General features: G+C 37.0%; 1 protein-coding gene across 4 annotated transcripts in view; it reads right to left on the minus strand.

Annotated features, from left to right (window-relative positions):
* Positions 1-897: 897 nt before the first annotated feature.
* Positions 898-25,540, minus strand: part of LOC106884072 (uncharacterized) — a 236,730-nt gene continuing 212,087 nt past the window's right edge. The window contains exons 12-19 of one of the 4 annotated variants that reach the window (XM_052974294.2): positions 23,666-24,048; positions 17,083-17,277; positions 15,564-15,597; positions 14,513-14,692; positions 12,162-12,236; positions 10,322-10,412; positions 7,669-8,685; positions 898-1,260 (exon numbers count right to left, since the gene is read on the minus strand). In XM_052974294.2, the coding sequence (XP_052830254.2) occupies positions 1,075-1,260; positions 7,669-8,685; positions 10,322-10,412; positions 12,162-12,236; positions 14,513-14,692; positions 15,564-15,597; positions 17,083-17,277; positions 23,666-24,048 (2,161 nt within the window). In that variant the 3' untranslated portion in view covers positions 898-1,074. The remainder of the gene's footprint in view (positions 1,261-7,668; positions 8,686-10,321; positions 10,413-12,161; positions 12,237-14,512; positions 14,693-15,563; positions 15,598-17,082; positions 17,278-23,665; positions 24,049-25,540) is intronic. The other 3 variants (XM_052974295.2, XM_052974296.2, XM_052974297.2) reach the window with 3 other exon arrangements.

The raw sequence follows: 25,540 nt of genomic DNA on the forward strand, positions 1-25,540 counted from the left end.
CTTGTCACTATACACCCCCACCCCTGGCCACTATCTCCTCGAGGAGGAGGAGGAGAGGAAGTGAGTGGAGGCTCCCACTTCCACTTATTCTCTCTCTCTCTCTTGAAGTGGAGGTGTAGATTAGTGTATTAGATTTGGTACAACATGATGTTCAAAGCTAACAGTTGTAAGGGGAGGAGGTAAGGTAGATGTTGTGTAGTGGGGTATGACAGACAGACAGGATTTACAGGGATTAAACGAACACTTCCTTCCTCCCTCCCTCCCTATCTCTCTCTCAACACACATATTCAGAGGTCGGGGTTTAGATCTTTTAAGCATGTCTTACCAATCATCTTTTGTTTAGCTTGTAACATATGAAGAGACAGGTATGTGTATATGTGTGTGCGTATGCATATATGTGTGTATTTATATTTATATATATATACATACATGTATGTATGTATATGTAAATATATATATTTGTATATGTGTGTGTGTGTGTGTATATATATATATATATATATATATATATATATATATATATATATATAGTCTTTAAAGTAGGAACTGAACAAAATATGTGGCATATACATACATACATACATACATACATACATACATACATATATATATGGAGTGTGTGTGTATATATATGTATTTGTGTGGGTGGCTGCATGCCCACACATAACTGTACATGTGTGTATAATATTAAATGCTAAGGCAGATGTGATTCAAACATTTACAGTCAAATTGAAATGTTGCTAGGCAACCAGTACATTCCATTTCCGTTATGTGAGAAACAGAGTTTTCACACACACACACACACACACACACACACACACACACACACACACACACACACACACACATATAATGTATATAGTGCATATAGCGTGTGAGTGTTTGCATATATCTATGTGTTCATGTGTGTTTGTATGTAGATGTGTATCTGTTTCAGTATTTACATCTCTGAAGGTATGTTTGTATATGTGTGTATATATGAAATAGTGTGTTGGTACATATAAGCACGTGTGTGTGTGTGTGTATCACTGGTCAAGACTCTTGTCATGATATCCCTGCCCCCATGTGTCCATTTCACAATTCTGTTGTCAGAGTGGATCGCTTTTGGCCTTTGAAATGTGAGTTGGCATCTTCTGAAGTGGATGCTGACTGTGTTCGTGGAATATTATGGTTCACCAATGCTGTCCTGCATGGTAAACTCTTAGAACTGGTTGTAGATGTTTTACGAGTCACACACTTCGTTCCAGTGAATGAGGTCTCCTGTCAAACAAACATACAGAAACAATTTTAGTTTTATTGTCATCATCAGCATTATTATTACAATTACTATAACAATTAATATTATTATTTAAATGACAAACTGGCACGATCATTAGTGCACTGGGCTAAGTACTTAGCAGAATTGAATTCAGCTCAGATTCTGCTAAGTTTGACTTTGCCTTTCATCATTTTGGGGTCGATAAAATAATATAACTGACTTAATCCCCACCCTAAAATTGCTGGCCTTGTGCCAAAGTTGGAAACCATTGTTATTAAGGCTTGACCTTTTGACCCTACACACATCTCTCACTTGATTTGGGCTATCCTTTGAGCAAACAACGCACATAGTACTCCGGATACGATATGATATATATCCACCTTTGCTACTTCAATTATCTCCGGAAAATACCCACAAGGATTCTTTACATGGATGTTTACTGCTGGAATGAAGCTACACTCCAAGTACTGTTTCTTCTTTGTTCTTTTTTCAGTGCATCGCTCACACTTCTTACTACAACTCTCCTCTTATATATGTAATAATCCATTCCTCTACTATTACCATCTCCGATGATGGGATACATTGGATTTTCCCTGGAACAGCTGTAAGACTTTATCCATAAAATATATTTCTAACTTTGCCATTGGTCTCTTTATCTTTTTCTCTCTTTATTCATATATATATATATATATATATATATATATATATAATATATATATGTACATGTATATATATATATACACATACATACATATATGTATATATATGTGTGTGTGTGTGTATGTATATATATATATATATATATATATATATATACATATATATAGACAAATATACATATAAATACACATACATATATGTGTGTGTGTGTGTGTGTGTGTGTGTATATATATATATATATATATATATATATATATATATATACATATATATAGACAAATATACATATAAATACACATACATATATGTGTGTGTGTGTGTGTATATATATATATATATATATATATATATACATACACACATACATATATAGACAAATATACATATAAATACACATACATATATGTATGTATTTATATCATCATCATCATCATCATCGTTTAACGTCCACTTTCCATGCTAGCATGGGTTGGACGATTTGACTGAGGACTGGTGGACCAGGAGGCGACACCAGGCTCCAATCTGATCTGGCAGAGTTTCTACAGCTGGATGCCCTTCCTAACGCCAACCACTCCGAGAGTGTAGTGGGTGTTTTACGTGCCACCAGCACAAGGGCCAGTCAGGCGGAACTGGCAACGGCCACACTCGAAATGGTGTGTTTTACGTGACACCTGCACAGGAGCCAGCTCATTGGCAATGGCAACAATCTCACTCGAATGTCTTTTCACGTGCCACTGGCCTAAGTGCCAGGGAGGCGACATTGGTAACGGTCAACGGCCATGCTTGGAATGGTGTATTTTACGTGTCATCTGCATAGGGGCCAGCCTATCGGCTCTGGCAACGATCTTGCTCGAATGTCTTTTCACGTGCCACTGGCACAAGTGCCAGGATGGTGACGAACGATCTTGCTCGAAGTGCTATTCCCATGCCACATTGGTACAGGTTGTAATTAAATCCTAAGACTTAACAAATAGATTTTCTTTTTAACATGTTTCCTTAAAAAGGACTTACGTTTTAGGCCCCTAAAATATGCTCTATTAATAGACTCAATGAAAAATTTCTCTATATAATGGACACTGCAGAACAAAAAAAAAAACAAACCAAAGTGCTAGTATTTAGAGAAACCAAACTCTACACAGTTGCTCAAACTAGAAACAGTAGCCAAACCAGCTTACTATCTTAAAGTAGTAAGCTGGTTTTGAGATAGTAAGCTGGTTTGGCTACTGTTTCTAGTTTGAGCAACTGTGTAGAGTTTGGTTTATATATATATATATATATACATATAAAGCAAGTGAATGCCCTGTTCACAGAATTACCTGTGATTAGGGAATCCACATCAATTAATCATATTATATATTCAAATTAATTTATGTCAAGCAATTCCAAATTAATAAGTTGATACACCGAGAAAATACAATTACTTGATAAATAAATGATTTTTTTAAGACATAGAAACTGTGGAATTAAAAAAATAATCCCCAAAATATTTTTAAAAGAAAGCAAAATAAAAAAAAAATAATGCTAAAGCAAAGATAAAAATAAACAAAAAAGTCACAAAAAGGAAAAACAAAAAATTAAAAAATAAGCCAAAACAAACAACAAAGTTTCAAATAGGCAGAGAATGGGTTAACAAGCAAAGATATAAGAACAATAACAAACAAACAAGCAGCAACAACAATAAAATTAATCAAGCATGCAAATTTCCTCGTTAGAGATCCATCCAGGTTTAACAACGGATTAATGATTTGATGACTATTTTGATGTGGAATGTGGTAATAATAGTAAAAGAGTGGGGGTGGATGGGGAGGTATAAAAGTGATCATGTGACCATACACCCACCCTCCCATCGCTTTTGTTCAAAGGTAATCATCCTTCCATATTTTCCAGTGCATAGCCCCTTCTTTCTTGTTTTGTTTTTTCTTATCTGTATGTGTGTGTGTGTGTGTGTGTGTGTGTGTCTGTCTGTCTGTTTACCTGTGTGTCTATCCATGGGTGTCTACTTATGCCCATCTGTCAGTCTGTCCATATACCTGTGTGGCTCTCTGTCTGTCTGTCTACTTCTCTAACTGTGTTGTTAAGACTGACTGGTTACTTCCCACTCTCTTCTCCCATGATATATATGAGCTAATAAGGGAGGCACTACATAGTAGCTCAATCAGCTAGAAATAGCAGCCAAACCTACTCCAAATCATACCCTTAAAACAAAAAGAAGAGTAAGGTACACAATTCCAGAAGAAAGACAGAGATGATTGTGGCTGGAATGTCTTTGATTATAGGTCTGCTTACTCAGGCCTGACCCAGGGTTAAATAATACCATTAGCAACCATCATAGTTTGTATAACATTTATAAGTCAATTAGGGATCTTCAGCAAGGTTGTCCACTACCCTTTACACTTAGCCACTTCATGTTTACCCATAGTGATATAACCTACTTGAAATAGAAGCCAAATATCTCACAAATTATATCTTTTTCCTTTATAATAAAGAAAAGACACCTTGAAATGATAGGATGGTCACCAATGGAATGTCATTGATCAGAGGTCTGCTCAGTCGGGATTGAGCTTGGGGCTAAACTACAACTACCATGAACCATGATGGGAGCTGAGCATTACACAAATCACACCTTAAGACCAGATAGTCATAGCTGGGATGTCTTTGAGCATAGGTTTAACCTATCAGGCCTCTTTGGAGTTAAACAACAATGTATAACATCTATGTTTGACCAAAAGAAAGGAAAATATATAGTTTATTGCTTAGAGACTTTGTTATATCACTATGGGTAAACATAAAGTGGCTGAGTGGCTAGGGTTGTGGACAACCAATCCAATGACCTTGAGTTCAGTTCCACTGTAGATGTTCTGTTGTATATTGCAAAAGGTTAATGCAATTCAGTTTACATAGTTGCCAATGTTAGCTGTGACAGACAAGCAACACATTATTTCAATACAAGCTTTCATACCTATACATTCATACCTAAAATTTGAATGTAAAGTATGAAGAAAAGACATTAGAAATCTAAGGAAAAAATTCCAAAAGATGAACATGCATTCATCCAATAATATATATATATATATATACACACACACAGAAATAAATCTCAATACATCTCAACGCTTCTAAAATAAACTTTGTTTACTTTCATATATATATATATATATATATACACACATATATCATTCCTTGAGTAATCAGTAAACTGAAATATTTAGCATTTTCCAAAATATTAACTTCATCTATTATATTTCCATTTCTACATATTTGTTCCTTAAATTCTCTTTCCTCTACATGTCCTATGTCTAAACAAATGCCATATCCTTTAATTGGGTTTGAACTCTGAATTTTTTTTAACCAAATGTATGCATTTAATGTTCTTAACTTCCACAGCACCATATAACAGACGGATAATATATATCAGATACAAGGATATTCAGTCTGTTGTTGTCATATTTCTGTTGAACTACACTGCCTTTGTTTCAATTACACCTTCTCCTTGACTTATGACTAATGTGACTAACGACCAGATTGACTTATGACTGGTCAGTCAGAATGGAACTTGGTTGTAAGCTGAGGAGAAGGTGTAATTTTGGAAATAATCTATACTTTATCTTTTCTTCTACTTGTTTCAGTCATTAGACTGTGGTCATGCTGGGGCTCAGCTTTGAAGAATTTTTAGTCATCTGTATCGACCCCACTACTTATTTTTTTTAAAGCCTAGAACTTATTCTGTCAGTCTTTTTTCTTGAATCGCTAAGTTATGGGGATGTAAACACACCAGTACCAGTTGTCAAGCAGTGTGGGGAGACAAACACCGACACAAAGACACATACATATATATATATATATATATATATATATATATATATATGCATACAACAGGCTTCTTTCAGTTTCCTTCTACCAAATCCATTTACAAGGCTTTGGTTGGCCAAGGCTATAGTAGAAGGCACCTGCCCAAGGTGTCATGCAGTGGGACTGAACCCCACTTGCACCTGAAGAATTAGTGAAATAACTTTGTCATTACAGACCCTTTTGTCACCGTATTTCTGTTGAAAAACATTGCATCTGTTTCAATTAATTTTAAAAATGAAGAATTTGGTAAAATAACTTTATCAGTATTAAGCTGGTGTGAGTTAAAATGCTGTCAAGATTGATTTTTACCTTTTATCCTTTTGGGGTCAATAAATCAAGTACCAGGTGAGAAATGGGAATGACGTAATTAACCAGCTCCACCCTAACAAAATTTCACACCTTTTGCCTATAGCAGAAAGAACTATTAATCTGGTATTTGGAACATAAATTAATCAGGCATAGCTGGGTGGGGAGAAACTTGCTTTTCAACCACATGTCTCACTGTGTGGCACCTTGGGCAAGTGTCTTCTACTATAGCCTTGGGTTGACCAAAGCCTTGTGAGTGGATTTGGTAGAGGGGAACTGAAAGAAGACTGTTGTGTACATGTGTGTGTGTCTCAGGCAGATTAGTATCAAAAGGATTAACCTCATGTTTAGAACATAAATTATCATGGAATTTTAATGAAAGATTTTAATTCAGATCACTTTAGCAAATTGAATTTGAATCATAGAAGCAAAGGTGGTCATGGGTAAGTTGGTATCAAAATGGTTATACTCACACCTGAAAGAGATACCCTACCTCATTTATACCAAATTCAGAGTGTTTATTGCTTTAATATTACAAATAAATAGCTCTTTGATCACCCCAAGTTTCCACAATGATTCTTTTGTCTATTACAAAAAGTTTCTTAAACACCACCAGTATGGGATTTCTCTTGTCTGTTATGTTTTTTGCTATTTTAATATTTTTGTTTCTATTCTGAATAGGAGTTTCTAATTATCTTGCTAATCTGATTTTCAAGTTTTTTTTTTTTCATGTTATCCCCACACAAATGTTATGAATGCAAAGGTTTAATTCATTCAGCTCACAACACAGTACTGCATCAATTACGAAACATTAACACATTCCAACACAACAACACATTACAGCAGCACAACAACAGTGTCATAACAATACATTAATACATTCCAGTACCACAACATTCCAGTTCCAAAAATCTCTCTCTCTCCTTTGTCAGCTATGTAACAAATCAAATTTGTTAGATGCCTCCAGGAAGGAAAGATCAACAAGCAGCAGGAGAGCCAAAGATGAAACCTCTTTGTGATTGTTTGATCTGCTAGATAGCAGCCAAATCTCCCTCAAATCACATCCCATCATCTTAAAAAAAAGAAAGCAAGACCACACATTAGTCCTAAATAACACCCTGACCACCAAAAGAATTTGATGGTCATGGTTGGGATGCTTTTGACCAGAAGTCTGCTTGATGTGGGTTTGACTGGAACTAAACAATAACAACAACGATAATGACATAGACAACATCATGTAGAGAAAATTAGCAAATGTTTAATTAAGAGGGTGAGAATGTTGAAAGGAGAGCAAGATGCACAGGCATTGGATGAGTAAATTGTTTAATAGGTTAATAAATATTAGGGAAGGAGATAACCAGCACAAGGAGGCTACAACTAGTTTTAAATGGAGACGTGTTAGTTAGAAATAGACAATTGGAACAAGAGTGAAAGAGTGCTATATGTTATCATTAGAAGAACCATGCTAAAAAATGGTAAGACAAGGAAGAGTACAAATGAATAAGGAAAGGAAAAGAAGGAAGTTGAGGGGGTGGAAAATGAACATAGCAGTTTGGAAGAGACTTGACAACCTGAATGGATATGAGGAAACTTACATGGATAACCACATCACTGGCAGGCTTGACGATTCGACTGACAAGGGGAGGAGCAGAAGAACTCTCGGATGAGTGAACAGAAGTTTTCTGTGGCTCCGATGAGGAAGATGATGGTGGTGGCATCATCTTGTTGTCTCCAGCAGTGGTAAGGGTGGCGACAATAGAATCAAGTTCAGCTGTTATTGGGCTATTCATGTCAGAATTCTTAGAAGAGGGGTTATCCAAAATATTAAGGTCTTGAGGTTTGGTTGTGTTCAGAACTGGTAGCTTAGACTTTTGTGACAATGATTCCTCATTTGCCAGACTGATGAACGGATTCTTAGATCTTGGAAGACTTTTCTGGTTGTCTTCATTAGCAAAAGGGTTTGTAGCCCTGTTTTTGGAATTGTAAAAGGGATTTTTGGAATTTGATGTGGGAGAAGGTATCTGAGAAAATGCAGGGATTTGAGTAGAAGAGGAGCTTTGTGATGGTGCAGGGATCAGAGAAGGAGGGGAATTTTGTGAAAGAGAAGGGATTTGAGAGGGAGGGGAGCTCTGTGATGGAGCAGGGATATTGCTTGGGGGCAAGTTTTGTGAGAGCGTAGGGATCTGGGTGGGTGGCATATTTTGTGACAGAGATGGGATCTGTGATGGCACACGCATCTGAGATTGGTTTTTGGCAATATTTTGTTGACCAGCTTTATTGACTGTCACCTGTGCTGAAGGAATCTGGGAAGGAGGAGACTTCTGCAATGGAGAAGGGATTTGAGAATTCCCAGAACGGAATGGATTCCTTCCAGTAGGCTGAGGTTCATCCACATTGCCATTCTTGCTATTTGAGGAGAAATTAATAAGTATCTCAGCTGAAGGGGGCTTTGAGGAAATGGAAGCCCTGTCGAAATTATTGTTAGGGATGCTGGGACTGCTGGGTGGGAAAGATAATTTCCCTGCTGTGTCCTTGTGTCTTGACGCATCCTCCTGTAGTTGAGGTTTCCCCTTTTCAGAAGACAGCAAGACCCTTGTTCTTGCTGAATCCCGCTGTGAAAGCACAAGAGAAATAACTGTTTTATTTCAAAGAGAAAGCAACAACAACAACAACAACATTAAAAATAATAAAAGAATTTAAAAGATTGTGGAAACACAAAAGCACAAGAAAGCAGTGAAATGTTTATTTCTTACCTCAATACATGACAACTTCTCTAAAAACCAATAATTTACTTGGATTGTTTACCTGTGGGGGCTAAGTAAGTTTACTAAGGTTAACCCAAGAGAACCCCTATGCTACAGTAGCTCAACCAGCTAAGATAAGCAGCCAACTCTCCCTCAAATCAAACCCCTACTGCCTTAAAAAAAATGAATTCCTAGATATACAGAATAAAGGGACGGTTATAGTTATTTGATTGTTAGATATGTTGGATTGGGGTTGACTTGGGTCTAAACAAGAACAGTACAGGAAGCAGTGGCAGCACAGTGAAACTGTTGTTAAATTTGTCAGCTTGGAGTTCTGAGTTTATTTTTTGCCCATGTGAAAACTTATCAATAACAGACTGACCACCTCTCCTGGAGATACGTCACTCATCTGCTCAATGCTGTGAAACCCAGTGGATAATTATAGACCAAAGTAGATTATGGCAGACTATGAGGGGATTAAATAAAGTGTGTGTGTGAGTGTATATATACATATATGTGTTCTTAACTCTTGATGGTATTGTATAGTTGTGATTGTGGAATATGGTGGGTCTTATTTGTTCTAAACTAGGCAGAGCCCATCTCTCCCCAAGTCTGAACTCTCTATATATATATGCTCCTCTATCAAAGAAGTTATTGTCACGGACTTGATGCCTTTGTTCACGGGCCTAACCAACAACAACTGTGGATAGATGAAGCTAGATCTAAAAGCTGACCTTCACTTTGAACTCATTAACCTATTAATAGTCAGTGTCTCATTTTTGGAGCAGAGATTTTAAATCTAATATAAATAAAAACTATAAAGACTTTTGTGTTTCTTTTGTTATATAGAATAAAAATAAGTAATATAACAGGAGAAATACAATCAAAGAGTCCTTAGGAACCAAGTAAATGTTAAAATTTATAAATAATATTTGTAGTTGAAATATAATCTGTAATGACCAGTCTAATGACTGAAACATGTAAAAGATAAGAAAAAAAAACTTACAAATTTGTAAAATTAAAGATTTTATATTTTTCTTAGTACTTGTAAATTCTCCCTTGGAACTAAAAACAGCACCCCACCAGTTATAGGCTCACCAGCCTAACAGTTCCCAATATGTAAGCTACATGCTATTAATAAGAATTAGGGAAGTGGCATACCCAGATAGCATTTACTGTTTATAGTCACCCTTGAGATATCTGAAACAGACTAAATTTTGGAAGTGTTTGAAAACTCTTAGCGGCTGTCATCAAAAGGTTTCTCCCTCATAAAACAGGACAAGGGATTTTGTTAGGCTGAATAACATGTAAATGTTACCAACCGGAATAGTTGCATCTGGTTTATGTAAACTTCTCTTCTGTCTGTGATATGTTTACACATCTTTGCATGCATGTGTATGTGTGCACATGTGCATGCACACACTAACACAAACATAGTTGTGTAAACATGCCCAGACTATTTCCTTCAAGAAGTGTCTAAAAAACAAAAATGAAATGATTTTACCTGAGGAATTTTTGATATTTTTGAATTTGTCACAAAAACTTCATTTGTTTTTTTCTGGTCAGTTCCTGTTTCAATTCTGGGAACATCAAAACTGAAAGGAGATAATAAAGACATGACTTTCCCTGACCATTTATAGCAATATATAATGGTACGATAGATATAATAGACACGGTATAAATCTAGGAACATGTAACCCTCTTCCTAGGACACCACAGTTCTCATGAGAGAAGTTAACAGAAGCCAACACACTGTCTTTCTCCAGGCGATGGCAATTTAGTGAACATTTACAGCTCCTTCATTCATTGATTGATAGGGTATGTTTGTCTGTCTAATTAATATCAATACACTTCATCAATAGAATCAACACCTACATCCTGTATCTATCCATTCCACTAACATCTACACTCTGCAGCTGACCATTCCCGGTGTCTATACATAGCATCACTTTATCTATCTCTCCAAACAACAAGTAAATCCTGATGAGTTGTGAAATTACAACACCATTTATTGGATTAATCTACATTCCAGACTGCTGAAAATTATCTCATTGGGCTGAATTTCACAATGATAAAATACATATGGATATGTCTATGTGTATTTATTTAGTCCAAATCAATGTTCAACTTCTGTTTTACACAACTGCAAACTGAGGATGCATTTTACTATGCAGCACCAGGAACCTCTGTTCATCGTTATCTTTGATAGGGCCTCAGTTTCACATAATGTGTCTGGGTCCATAACATCAATGTAGTTGAATGATCTTCATTGTCATATCATTTTTTTTTTTGTTGTTGGAGGTTTCGAGACTTGACTGCATTGGCAGAGTAGGGAGAAAAAATATTGATAGACAGATATATCAATAAATAGACAAACAGATAGAAATATTAGGGTCAAATTTTGGCACAACTGGTATTTATTTTATCAAATGAAAGGCAAATCAGTCTCAGTGTCATTTGAACTCAGAACGTAAAGATGGATGAAATGCTGCTAAGCATTTTTGCCTTGCATGGTAACAACTCTGCCAGCTCGCTGCCCTGAGAGGGAGAGGGAGAAGGAGAAAGAGAGCGAGATAGATAGATAGTGAAGATGTAGATAGGTGGTTGGGTAGATAAATAGACAGAGGAAAATCTAGATCAATATACAAAAAAATAGACATTGGTTGATTCTTAGAGTGCTAGATTTAAAATAAAATAACCTTCATGGCAAGTAACTGTTGACTGACCCTTGTTACTGGGTGGGCTTTTTTGAATTTAAAATCTTTAATCAAATATGATGTTCATGTAACCAAGTGATCAAATTCTATCAGTGCTTAGAGGAAAAGTCTCTGTGATGGCATGATTCAAAATAACTCTTGCTGACTCATGGAATTTAGTAATAATACACAAGAAAATTCTCATCAACAATAAAAATAAGTAAACAGGCATGGCTGTGCGGTAAGAAGCTTGTTTCTCAACCACATGGTTCTTGGTTCAGTTGCACTGCGTGGCACCTTGGGCAAGTGTCTTCTACTACAGTTTCAGAGTTGACCAAAGCCTTGTGAACAGATTTAACAGATGGAAACTGAAACCAGTCTTGTGTGTGTGTGTGTGTGTGTGTGTGTGTGAGAGAGAGAGTGAGTGTATGTGCTTGACAACCAGTGCTGATGTGTTTAAGTCACTGTAACTTAGTGGTTTAGCAAAAGAGACTGGTAGAATAAGTAATAGGCTTAAAAAGAAATAAGTACTGGGGTTGATTCATTTGCCTAAAAGATTCTCCAAGGTGACACCCCAACATGGCCATAATCAAATTACTGAAACAAGTAAAAAAAAAAAAAAATAGAGGCAATAACTCATATAGTTACCCGTTACAACTGGATGTGGACGAAGTTGAGCTGATAGATTTGGGTTTCTTTAGCCGACTGGTTTCTTCTTGACTGCTGTAATGAGACAGTTTCAGCTCTTAATAAGGAAATATTATACTCTACTTCCTGTATTGATTATTGTTTCTTGAGTTTTCTGTACATCAATGGGTATTCATTGATGTACATATTTACAAACACACACAGACACACAGAGGTGGAGGTAATTTTAATAAATCAAAATTTTATGTTGTCTGGTATTTGGTATACTTATACATGCCACTGGCCAATCTGAGTTATTTCTCTTTGCTCATTTTGGTTTAAATCATTCACATGCAAACACACACTAAAATGTTAGTTTATTCATTAGTAAACCACTGTTAAAATAAAGAACTCAAGGCCTTATACCACTGAGAATCAATAATGATAATAATAATAATGATGATGATTTCAAATTTTGGCCCAAGGCCAGTAAGTTTTGGGTTGAGGGGTAAGTCAATTACATCGACCCCAGTGCTCGACTGGTACTTATTTTAGTTGACCCTGAAAGGATGAAATCGACAAGCCCCCCCCCCCCCCCCCCCGCACGCGCGTGCAAAAAGAAAAAATTCAGACCTTGTACTTATAGGAGAAAGGATTATAAAGCAGGTGTTCTGAACATAAACATAGAATTTTGATGGAAAGTTTTAGTTTCGATCATTTTAACAATTTGTTTTATATAATTCAATTCCTAATATTTAATTATAAAAATATGTGATTTGTTTAAATGTCTGTTGAAATACACTGTCTTTATTTCAATTAATTTTGAAAATAATGAAGAACTTAGTAAAATAATTGTTGTTATTGAGCTGGTGGTGTTTTGAACAATAAAGTAACATGGAATTTTGACGGAAGATTTTAATTTAGAAAGCTTTAAGACGGGAGGTTTGTAAATCTAGGGATAGTATCAGGTGGGTTAGTATCAAAATAGTTAATGATATGGGACTGCAGCATGGCAGACTGTGAAGAGGTAGTAGTAGAGTTCAACTGAGCCAGTGGTACTTATGTTGATGCTGAGCGGAGGAATCCTAGAAGATCAATGGTCAGGATCACCAAGTTCTATCAAGAGAGTAACTGCAAAGCATCCATAGGGGTGGTGTCCATGGTTGTGTAATCAGCTAAAGAAAAATTCACCATGACTCAGGCTCCCAAATCAAATTCATAATAATGGAACTGGATGGCGATAGAGTCATGAGAATCCATGAAAGTAGTGTGGCTGGAGAGGGAGGGAGAGAGAGACGAACAATCATTTCCTAAGTGACAAATTCTGACCAAAAAAGAAAACAGAGATTGAAAACCAATAAAAAATGTGTCTGTAATAAATTTGAATACCAATTGCTTTACTGTCACCAATCTAGGACTGGCCATAAACAGTATGAGTGTGGTCCATGCTTCTGTCTCATTAATTAATTAATAAAAACAAAAATTGAAAAGAAAAAATATTGTGACAAAATAGGATAATTAGCAATGATGATTAATATCTCAATTAGTTTGTTAGTATTAGTTTGGAATACCAGAATAAAACTCAAAACCAAAAGCGGAATAAGAGGTATTAAGGTATTAATCTATGATTTTGGTTAGTCTAAATGATTAGTTGTGTGTGTGTGTGTGTGTGTATGTATATATATATATATATATATATATATACACACACACATACATGTATATATATATATACATATATATACATGTATATATATATATATATATATATATATATATATATACACACACACACACACATACATGTATATATATATATATATACATGTATATACATATATATATATATATATACACATACACACAAACCTATCACCATGGTTAGTATATGTTAAAGTATTAAAGCAGTTAATTAGTAAATCATTAGTATTTGCATTAGTAATGAGCACAAACAGTTAATGTTGATATTGGTTAGCAACAGCAGAAGTAAAAATGTTGCTGAGAATTTTCAGCAGTTTCCACATTTTTCTGTTAATACATCTTTTTGCAAATCCATCAATCATCACTCATCATTAGTCACGTTTATCTCTGATGGTTCATTGATCTCGGATCCAACATATAAACAAGCTGATTTGAACGAGCATATGTTAATTAACGAAGCAGTTTAATTTTCAAAAAGAAGAAAGTAGTAGTAGTAGTAGTATCAATAATGATAATTAATAATAATAATAATAATAATAATGATAATAAGTAGCATCTAAATTAGTTTGCTGAAGACTACTTGGCTGTTAATGCTATAGCTGGTTGGCTGGCTGGCTTTTCTAAGGTCTAAGGTTAACGCCAGATTTACCAAAGGGACAGTATGTAGATACCTTTTCTCATTAGAGTTAGAACTGGTTGAGAAGGCATCTTCAGAATGTTCTCCCTGCAGTCCATTATCAGACATTATATTAGCACTAGAAGTTGTTGAAGAGGTTGTAGCGTCAGTAACACCATCGTTATCATTGTCAACTTCATCATAAACATCCTCTTCATTGTTAGATATCTCAGCTCTGAAATGAAGATCACCTCATAACATTGGTAAGAAATACTTTAATGCAAGTGCGGAGTTGTGGGACAAAAAAGAAAAAAAAAGGACAAAAAAAAAATAGGGAAAAAATAGGACCAAAAAAAAAAAAAGGACAAAAAAATAGGACAAAAAATAGGACGAAATAAAACGTACCACATTTTTTTACTCCTCCTTCCCTCTTCTCTTCCTCCTCATCTTTTTTTATACATTTTTTAAACATTTTTTTTTCTCATGGAAGAATTTGTATGTCCAAATCAACAAGGAACTATCTATTCTTAAAGCTCTCAATTCAAATCATTCGAGGTCTGTTGTTTGTTCAAGGAATCAAACTTATTTCTCAAACTTTGCTGAGTTGAACCCTCTCCCTTTCCCCTATGGTGTATGTGAAACACAAGGATCAATGCAAATAAGTGTGACGCATGCCAAAAGAGGGTCAACAGGTAAACTGCCACAACACTGTACAGTTAATTAAAGACCATGCAACACGTGGACCCTAAAACCACCAGCTTCATAGAGAAGGAGGTTTGTAAATAAACATCGGCAGTGGTGGAAATCGGTATTAGAAACAAGGGGTATGGTTAAGGTCCAGAAGACTGAGGCTGAGATAGTAGGACTAGGTACTACAAGCTACCTTTCTCTTACAGTTGAAAAGTAGGGGAGTAGAGTACCATGCCCCTGTGTGCCTCATATATTTCCATCACTGAACATAGGGAAAAAAAATAAAAGATACCAAACATACACAAACATACACAGATACACATGTATATACAAACATATATATATGCATACAGGGTTGGAAGTATTTAATTAATTAATTAATTAATTAATTAAAGCTGCATTAATGAGTAACTTACTTGGCAGAGAATTCTGTGATAACTTCTGTTTTCACTGGAACAAAAGAAATTACAAGAGATTTACTTTGATAAAATTGGCAACAACAACAAAAGACAAACAGAAAAAACCCACAAAAAATAACAGCAAAAGAAACAGCAATAACAACAAATAAGGTAGATTCTATATGGTCACTCAACATGCTAGTAATAACAGCCAAATCTCCTTTGAACTACATGCTTATTGTCTTATAAAAAGAAGCATTGGCTAATGTTAACCAAGTTACACTATACCAGGTATGACAGAATGGTCATGGTTGGATTGGCTTTTGATCAGAGAGCTGTCTGGTCTGTTAAGACAGACCTAAGGCTAAATAATAACACCACCACCAACACCAACAAATTTCAAAGAATGCAGGAGCCAATGAAGGAGCCCTTACATGGTTAACCTGCTAGAAATAGCAGCCAAATATCTTACTACTACAGACTGAATTCATTGCCTAGTTTAACACCACCATTTGGTCCTTGGGTACCTTTAGTGGACACCACTATGTTGTAAGCATTCAGATCAGGTCTCTGGTCTGAAAATATCATTCTCCCCACTTCCTTTCTGCTACCACTCTGAGGCCCTGCGAAGGGTCATGGGCACTGCCTTCTCTGCTAAGAAAAAAAAAATAATAAATAAATAAAAGCAACAGGATGTAAATTGAAGGAGAATTGGCTGCTATTTCAAGCAGGTCAAGCAAACCATTTAGAGGTTCCATTGTTGTTTAACTTCAGGTTAACCCTGATCAGGTAGACCTGTGATCAAAAGCATTCCAATTGTCTTATGGGTATATATATAGGACTATGTTATCCAGTGTCTTTGTCTTTTTCAAAAGAATAGCATATGATTTGAAGAAAACTTGACTGCTATTTCTAGCATATTGAGGCTTTCTTCTCGGCTCAAAAAACCATCATCATCATCGTTTTAACATCCACTTTTTCAAGCTTGCATGTGTCAGATAGGATTCGCTGAGGCAGTTTTTCTATGGTCAGATGCCCTTCCAGTAGCCAACCCTCCAATTTCCATGCAAGGTAATACTTCCCCTGTGGCTGCCAAACATGTTTTTCACAGAAGACTGGAAACAAACAGCTTTGCTTGTATGACAGTGATATTCTCTTACAACGACCACATAATGTTAAGTCGAGGGTACACGCACACACACACACACACACATTTATGTATTTGTCAAGCTTCTCCTAGTTTCACTCTATCAAAACACCCACAAAGTTGTGGCTAACCCAGAGTTATTGTAGAAGACACTTATCCAAGGTGTTGTGCAATGGGACTGAACCTGAGACTACATTACTTAAAAGGTTGGTGATGAGGACTTCTTTCATCCCACTGCTCTGTTTCATTACTTGCCATATTAACAGTGGCAACACTGTATATCATACAGCTGCCATACAATTGAACTCTCCATAGCAAGGCTTCATTTTTGTTTGCCCATTCCCTGTTTGTTGTTAGGGCTATTAACAAAAGAAGCCAACAGTGACTAACCTGTATGAGCTTGTCTTTCAAGTTGCTTAGCCTTTAAGATGTTGCACTTCATTTGGTCAGAAGGAATCGGAAGAGCTGTCTTAGCTGTTACTTTCTCCTGATTGTTTTTCATTTCGTTTATATTGTTCATGATATGTAGCACTGGAGTGGGTTGTTCAATAGTTTTTATTTTAGAAGCAGCAATCTCTGAAGCATCTGAAAAGACAGACAGACAGTGTTTAACTATGAACAATTATGGCTCAAATACATTTACTGTTATTTAGGAAAATAATCAATGTAATGTATAGTGCAAAAATGCAGCGTAGACATCCAAGCATCATCACTATCTTTCCAATTCCTGCTTCATTTCACACAGAATCTTTGGTCCTCCAAAGTTGTCCCCAAAATCAGCCTAGCTTTTTTGGCTGTAAATTTTGGACTGGAAAAAAATTTGAGTATTTTGAAAAAGTTATTAGGTGCAAACATGGCTGTATGAAGGTTTAAGGGTCAGTCCTACTGCATGACATCCTGGGCAAGTGTTCTCTACTATAGCCCCTGACCAACCAATGCCTTGTGAGTGGATTTGGTAGACAGAAACTGCGCAGAAGCTCATTGTATGGATGTGTGTATATATATGCGCATATATGCAGAAATGTCTGTGAGTATGCTTCCTCTCCAACAGTTAACAACTGGTGTTTGGTTTGTTTACATCTCTGTAACTTAGCAGTTCAGCAAAAGAGATCAATAGAATAAGTACCAAGTTTAAAAAATAAATATTGGGTCACTGTCATACATATATATATATATATGTATATATGCAGTGTCATTCATTTCTGATAGGTTGCAAAAATATGTCTAGCAATGGGGAAATATTACCTTGCTTGGAAACAGGTAAGGGTTGGTAACATGCAAAGTATCCAGTTGTAGAAAATCCGCCTCAGTAAATGCCATCTGACCCATGCAAACATGGAAAAGTGGCCACCACACATAGCGGTGTAATGTTATTGGATATACCAATTTATATATTAAACATTGTTTGTTTCCATCTGGTGTCTTGGATACGAAATGTCATAACAAAATTAGTGTTGGCTATAACTGGTGACACATAAAAGGTATCCATGGTGATGACATGCAAAAGACAGACATAAAGTGGTTGGCATTAGGGAGGGTATCCAGCTGGAGAAACCAAGCCAAAACAAATGACTGGTGCAGCTCTCCAGCTCCAGTCAAATTGTCTAACCCATACCAGCATGGAAAACAAATGTCAAATGATGATAATAATGACGATGATGATGATAGGTCACCATTTTCATCTCTGTTTAGTCACACGGTATAAAATAAATGGGAGACACATCTCATATGTCATGAGTTGAGAGCTCAAGATTAAAAAACAATCATCTTCGTTGTTTTAATGTTCATGTTAATAGGCGCAAGAGTGGCTGTGTGGTAAGTAGCTTGCTTACCAGCCACATGGTCTCCGGTTCAGTCCCATTGCGTGGCACCTTGGGCAAGTGTCTTCTACTATAGCCTCGGGCCAACCAAAGCTTTGTGAGTGGATTTGGTAGACGGAAACTGAAAGAAGCCCGTCGTATAAATGTATATATATGTGTGTGTGTGTGTGTGTGTATATGTTTGTGTGTGTGTGTGTATATTTTTGTGTGTCTGTGTTTGTCCCCCAACATCGCTTGACAACCGATGCTGGTGTATTTAGGTCCCCGTAACTTAGCGGTTTGGCAAAAGAGACCGATAGAATAAGTACTAGGCTTACAAAGAATAAGTCCAGGGGTCGATTTGATTCGACTAAAGGCGGTGCTCCAGCATGGCCGCAGTCAAATGACTGAAACAAGTAAAAAGAGTAAAGAGTTTGCAGGCTTGCATGAGTCAGATGGAGCTTATTGAGGCAGATTTTCTACAGCTGGAAGCCCTCATTTATCATCAGCCCTCACCATCTGTTCTAAGCAAGGTAATATTTCCCTGTAGCTAGTATATTTTCACAGAATAATGTAAATGAATGATGCTGCTTATATGACAGTGACACTCATTTACAACTATATATATATACATGACAGGCCTCCTTCAGCTTCTGTGTATCAAATCCATTCACAAGGCTTTGGCTGGTCCAGGGCTGTAGTAGAAGACACCTGACCAAGGTACCACACTGTGGAATTGAACCCAGAACTAAGTGGTTGGCAAGCATCATCATAATCATCGTCGTCGTTTAACGTCCGCTTTCCATGCTAGCATGGGTTGGACGATTTGACTGAGGACTGGTGAAACCAGATGGCTACACCAGGCTCCAATCTGATTTGGCAGAGTTTTTACAGCTGGATGCCCTACCTAACGCCAACCACTCAGAGAGTGTAGTGGGTGCTTTTACGTGTCACCCGCACGAAGGCCAGTCAGGCAGTACTGGCAACAGAAACTCATTAAAAATCCATTTACAGATGATTCATAAGAAACCCATTTAAAATACGACATTTCATGCAAGACAACCTAACAGAAGACTCCAAAAGTGCCATGCAGTGTGACTGAACCCAAAACCATGTGATTGGGAAGCAAACAATCACACAACCACACCTGCACCTATATTCCTAATGGGATTAAATTTCAATGTCAGACATAGTTCTGTGTGCTTAATGTTTCTGCCAATTTAACCATTTATGAGCTTATTAACAGATTTCTCTATTTCTTCCATAACTGATCCAAGATTCTATGTTAAAACTGAATTCATTATACTATAGAAGAGTCATTTTAGCCGTTTTAAAACTCAAAAACTGTTATAATATATTTCTTGGTTATTTTGTGAAGTTTCAGAAATTTTAATTGCACATCTGTGACCGGCCTACTGACATCATTCTACAGAATCTGTTTGTGACTTACATACAGGGAAGTTTGTTTTTTTATAGGCTTTAATCCTTTAGAATTTAAACAGATTATATAGGGGGTGGGGTGCACAGCAAATATTCTACCCATTTTATGTTCAAACTGATCAGATCACCAGACCTAGCCTTTCACATTTACCCTATGATATCATTCAAAAAATAAACAAGGCATAGCTATGTGGTAAGGAGTTTGCTTGTCAACCACATGGTTCTGGTTTCAATTCCACAGTGTGGCACCTTGGTCAAGTGTCTTCTACCATAACCTTGGACTGACCAATGCCTTGGGAATGTATTTGATACACAGAAGCTGAAGGAGGCCTGTCGTGTGTGTGTGTGTGTGTTATTTCTTTACTACCCACAAGGAGCTACACACAGAGGGGACAAACAAGGACAGACAAACGGATTAAGTCGATTATATCGACCCCAGTGCATAACTGGTACTTATTTAATCGACCCCGAAAGGATGAAAGGCAAAGTCGACCTTGGCGGAATTTGAACTCAGAACATAGTGGTAGACAAAATACTGCTAAGCATTTCGCCAAGCGTGCTAGCGTTTCTGCCAGCTTGCTGTGTGTGAGTATGTGTGTGTGTGTATGTGTGCATGAGTGTGTGTATATGTGTGTGTTTGTTCCTCACCACCACTTGATGACTGGTGTTGGTATGTTTATGTCCCTGTCACTTATCATTTCAGCAAAACAGACTAATAGAATAAGTACCAGGCTTTAAAAAAAAAAGGCCTGGGGTTGATTTGTTTGACTAAAACCCTTCGAGGCCATGACCCAGCATGGCCATAGTCTAATAACTAAAACAAGTAAAAGACAAGGATAAAAGAATCACATCATGGAGATCTTGAAGCTGTGAGATTAATGCATGATTAATTCAAAACAGTGGCAGCGCAATGGCCCATTGGTTACGTTAGCAGACTCGTGGTCATAGGATCACGGTTTCGATTCCCAGACCGGGCCTTGTGAGTGTTTATTGAGCGAAAACACCTGAAAGCTCCACGAGGCTCCGGCAGGGGTTGGTGGCGAACCCTGCTTTACTCTTCCACCACAACTTTCTCTCACTCTTACTTCCTGTTTCTATTGTGCCTGTATTTCAAAGGCCCAGCCTTGTTACACTCTGTGTCACGCTGAATATCCCTGAGAATTACGTTAAGGGTACACGTGTCTGTGGAATGCTCAGCCACTTGCACGTTAATTTCACGAGCAGGCTGTTCTGTTGATCGGATCAACTGGAACCCTCGACATCGTAAGCGACGGAGTGCCAACAAATTCAAAACAATGTGAATGAATAAGCATTACATTTGACAGAGTTAAACTGAATGCTAAAGGTTTTCTCTCTTTTAGTTTCACTTGTTGAACTTACAGGAGCCATACATGTTTGTTGTATAATTGTTATTTGACCTCTTCACACAAGTCACAATTAGTCACTTCTAAGTTCCATCCTCTTCGTTATAAAATTGTATCATTATTACCATTACATCTCGTATTTTTTCCTATCTTTTTACCCTATCTCATTTTGTCATCATGGTTAGCTGCTTTCTTTCTAACAACTTTTATACTTCTCTCTCTCTCTCTCTCTCTGTCATAACCTTATGGTTTCTCTTTCCTTTTTCTCCCCTCTCTCATATAAACTCATGCTCTCTTTCCCTGATTTTTTTTTTTATCTTATCCTTACTTGTCACAACTAGACTTTTAATATGACATCCACCTACACATTAACAGCTGGTCTCTTTCTTTCCTCCTCCTCCCCCTCTCTTAATCCCACTCTCTTTTTCTCAAAAGCTGCTTCTCTCTCTCTCTCTCTCTCTCTCTCTCATTCTTTTTTTCACACATTATCTATTGAGAACATTTTGTGTCTTCCTCTCAATAACTACCTCCGATCTCTCTCTCCCTCTCTTCTGCTTGTGACCTACACTTCTTAAATACATAAATGTAACTGATATAAACTCTGTCAAACAGGAAGACTTTATATGGTTGCTTGACCTACTAGAAATAGCAGCAAAATCTTTTCCAAATAACATTCTACCATCTTACAAGGAAAGAACGCATAACATAATATAGTTCTGCATACACCTACTACCAGCACTCTGTTGGTTGCAACAACAAGTGTTCTAGTTGATCCACTCAATGGAACAGCCTGCTCTTGAAATTAACATGCAAGTGGCTGAGCACTCCACAGACACGTGTACCCTTAACATAGTTGTCAGAGAGATTCAGTATGACACAGGATGTGACAAAGTTGGCCCTTTGAATTATAGGTACAACTCATTTTAGCCAGCTGATTGGACTGGAGCAATGTGAAATAAAGTGTCTTGCTCAAGGACACAACATACGGATCTTTTTGGTTTTTGTCACTGATTACAATTATCTTCAAAAATATTTTTTAACATGTCACAAAGATGCAATTTTTGACACTGAATCCAAATCTGTTATTCATTTATTCTAAAAAAATTTTGCAAAAATGTTACAGTTATTCAAAATTTGATAATTTTCAGAATTTTCAGCCAATCAGAAAATAGCACGTTTGCCATCTCTTCCATCACCAGTGGAGGTGGGGCATCAGCATGTCAAAACATTAAACTAGGATTTTATAAAATAAATTATCTTTCTCATATCTCCTCCTCCTCCTTGTGCACGTGTGCAGCATCTTTGGTTTCTATGGAAACAGTTCCTTACAATCAGCTATGTAACACATGGCACTTCTTTGCTTTGGTTACTATGGAAATGGAAATTTTCGCCATTGTCACATGTAAAATACTTGTTTCTGATTGGCTAAAATACCCAAATTTTGCAAATTGTAAAGGCTAATAACATTTTAATTATGGATTTATATAGGACAAATGAATTTCCTTTTCATAATTAGTATACAAAACTTAATCCATATACCAAATTTGAAGACGATTGGGACAAAATTGTAAACAGTGACAAAAACCACAAAGATTCCAACATGTCACCAGGCATCAAAGCTCAAGACCTTACAATTTTGAGCCTAAATAACCTGATGACTAAGCCACACACCTTCACCTTGGATACATCATATCTAATCAAAACAGAGGATACAATGCAATGTCACCTTAAGGTATGGGCATACTGGGCAGTTGCCTGATGCCCTTGGGAGTCTAGGGGACCAATCTTGACTAATGTATGCTGTGGCTTGCTGTCAATAAATAAACACTATAGAGCTCAGTGCATTTGTTTTTCCTGGGGGCCTGTAATGTGGTTAAGGTGACCTTGATATGATGGGACTAGTTAGGACCAGCCTGGGGTTAAACAACAATAACAACTATCACTAACCGTGGTTCAAGATGAGTTTCTGCACAGATGTTTGATGTGCTAAAAGTAATAGCTCAATCTCCATCAAATCACACCTTTATGGTCTTAAGATAAAGGAATGACAAATTAGATAATGTAGTCCTAAATACATTGTGTCTGACAATAGCAAAAAAGATGAAATGGTGACAGTTGGAGGAGGGGAAGAAGGAAGAGTAAAGAAGAGGAAGTGAAGAATGAAAGACAGTGAAGAGGGAAAGAAAGAAGAAAAGAGAAGAAGAAAAGAAAGAAGAAAAATGAATGAAAGAAAAAGAAGGACGAGAAAGAAGGGGAAAGGCAAAAAAGATGGAAGAGGAGGCAGAGAAGAAACAGAAGAAAAAGAAAAAAAGTGAAGAAAGACAATAATGGATTATCAAAAACAAAAAGATTTGCAAAACCAATTCTCACCTTGTAATGACACTTCAGGTTTTTCTTCAGTGTATTCTGGCATTTGTGGTTTTTTCTTCATAGTAACTTTAGCAGTGGGAGGAGGGGAGATATCCTCTTTAGGTGGATGACAAGAGTCAGTAGGTGGGACCCCTTTTATAAGGGAGTCGAGACGTTCTAAAGCAGAGGCCGGAGCAGGTGACGGCCGGTCAGGTGTGACTGTGGTTGCAACGTTACCATTACTGATGTTAGAACTTTTGGAATTGGTGACCTTACTACCAGGTCTCTGTTTTGGGGATTGTGTCAATGTTGTCACCATTGAGTGAGAAGAGGAATCAAGCAGAGATTCTTGGCTTCCTTTTGTCCTGGTCTCACCATCAATGTCTTGTCCTCTCTGTACTTGTCTAAAAAGAGGGAGAGAGAGAGAGAAAGAAAGAAAGAATTAATAAAAAAAATTGAATAGAGAAAGCAAGAGAATTGTAGAAAAATAAAGAATTTTGAAGGCTGACTCTTTTTGTTTCCTTTGGTGATTGATGCAAGAATATGTGTATGTGTGTGGAGGTGCAATGGCCCAGTGGTTAGGGCAGCGGACTCGCAGTCATAGGATCGCAGTTTCGATTCCCAGACTGGGCGTTGTGAGTGTTTATTGAGCGAAAACACCTAAAAGCTCCACGAGGCTCCAGCAGGGGATGGTGGCGAACCCTGCTGTACTCTTCCACCGCAACTTTCTCTCACTCTTACTTCCTGTTTCTGTTGTGCCTGTAATTCAAAGGGTCAGCCTTGTCCCACTGTGTCATGCTGAATATCCCTGAGAACTACGTTAAGGGTAGACGTGTCTGTGGAGTGCTCAGCCACATGCACGTTAATTTCACAAGCAGGCTGTTCCGTTGATCGGATCAACTGGAACCCTCGACGTCGTAAGCGACGGAGTGCCAACATGTGTATGTGTGTTCATTCATATAAACCAGTTATTAACATTTAATGTACAATAAATAGGTTATACTTCTACAATACACAAAATATTCTAACAATTTTTTATACAATTCCTAATAATATTTAATTATAAAAATATAATTGAATTATTTTTAAACATCAAAAGGCTATGAGAGTCCAGTAGAGTAAAATAAAAATCAAAGTGGTCCATAGGTAAAAAGAAATGGTTGAGAATCCCTGATATAAACTAATGGGATCTATTGAAATTCTGTTTTATGTATATTCTTATTTTTGTTATGATGCATGAATTTATTAAACTTCATAACATTGTTTCATTGTTAAAGATGTCAGTAATGTCTTTGATTTCCTTCTGTAGTAAAGACTGTTGTAAGCATAACTCTTGAATACAGATCATGAAACCTCCTCCGTCATCATTGTCATCATCACCACCATAATCACTAACACCACTGCCATCACTGCCAATTTCCTCATCCTCACTTCAGCCACCTCCATCATTACCACCCAAGAGTTGCAGATGTCCAAATTAATAGTGTGTTGATAGTGGTAGTAAAATTCCCAAATGATATCAATAGCTATGACCACATAGGTGAGCTGGCAGAATTGTTAGCATGCCAGGCGAAATGCTTAATGGTATTTCATCTGCCGCTATGTTCTGAGTTCAAATTCCACCGAGTTCGACTTTGCTTTTCATCCTTTCGGGGTCGATTAGATAAGTACCAGTTACGCACTGGGGTCGATGTAATCGACTTAGTTCCTTTGTTTGTCCTTTCTGTGTTTAGCCTCTTGTGGGTAATAAAGAATTAGATATCAATAGCTCTGACCACATTCTCAGGGGCATATAATGTAACCTTGGTCAAGACACACAACATCTCAATGGACAAGTCAACATTGTCATTTAACGCCTGTTCCCCATGCTGGTTTGACAGGAGTTGGCCAGCTGGA

The sequence above is a fragment of the Octopus bimaculoides genome, chromosome 18 (assembly GCF_046866305.1).
Source record: "Octopus bimaculoides isolate indiv1 chromosome 18, ASM4686630v1, whole genome shotgun sequence".
Classification (NCBI taxonomy): Eukaryota; Metazoa; Mollusca; class Cephalopoda; order Octopoda; family Octopodidae; genus Octopus; species Octopus bimaculoides.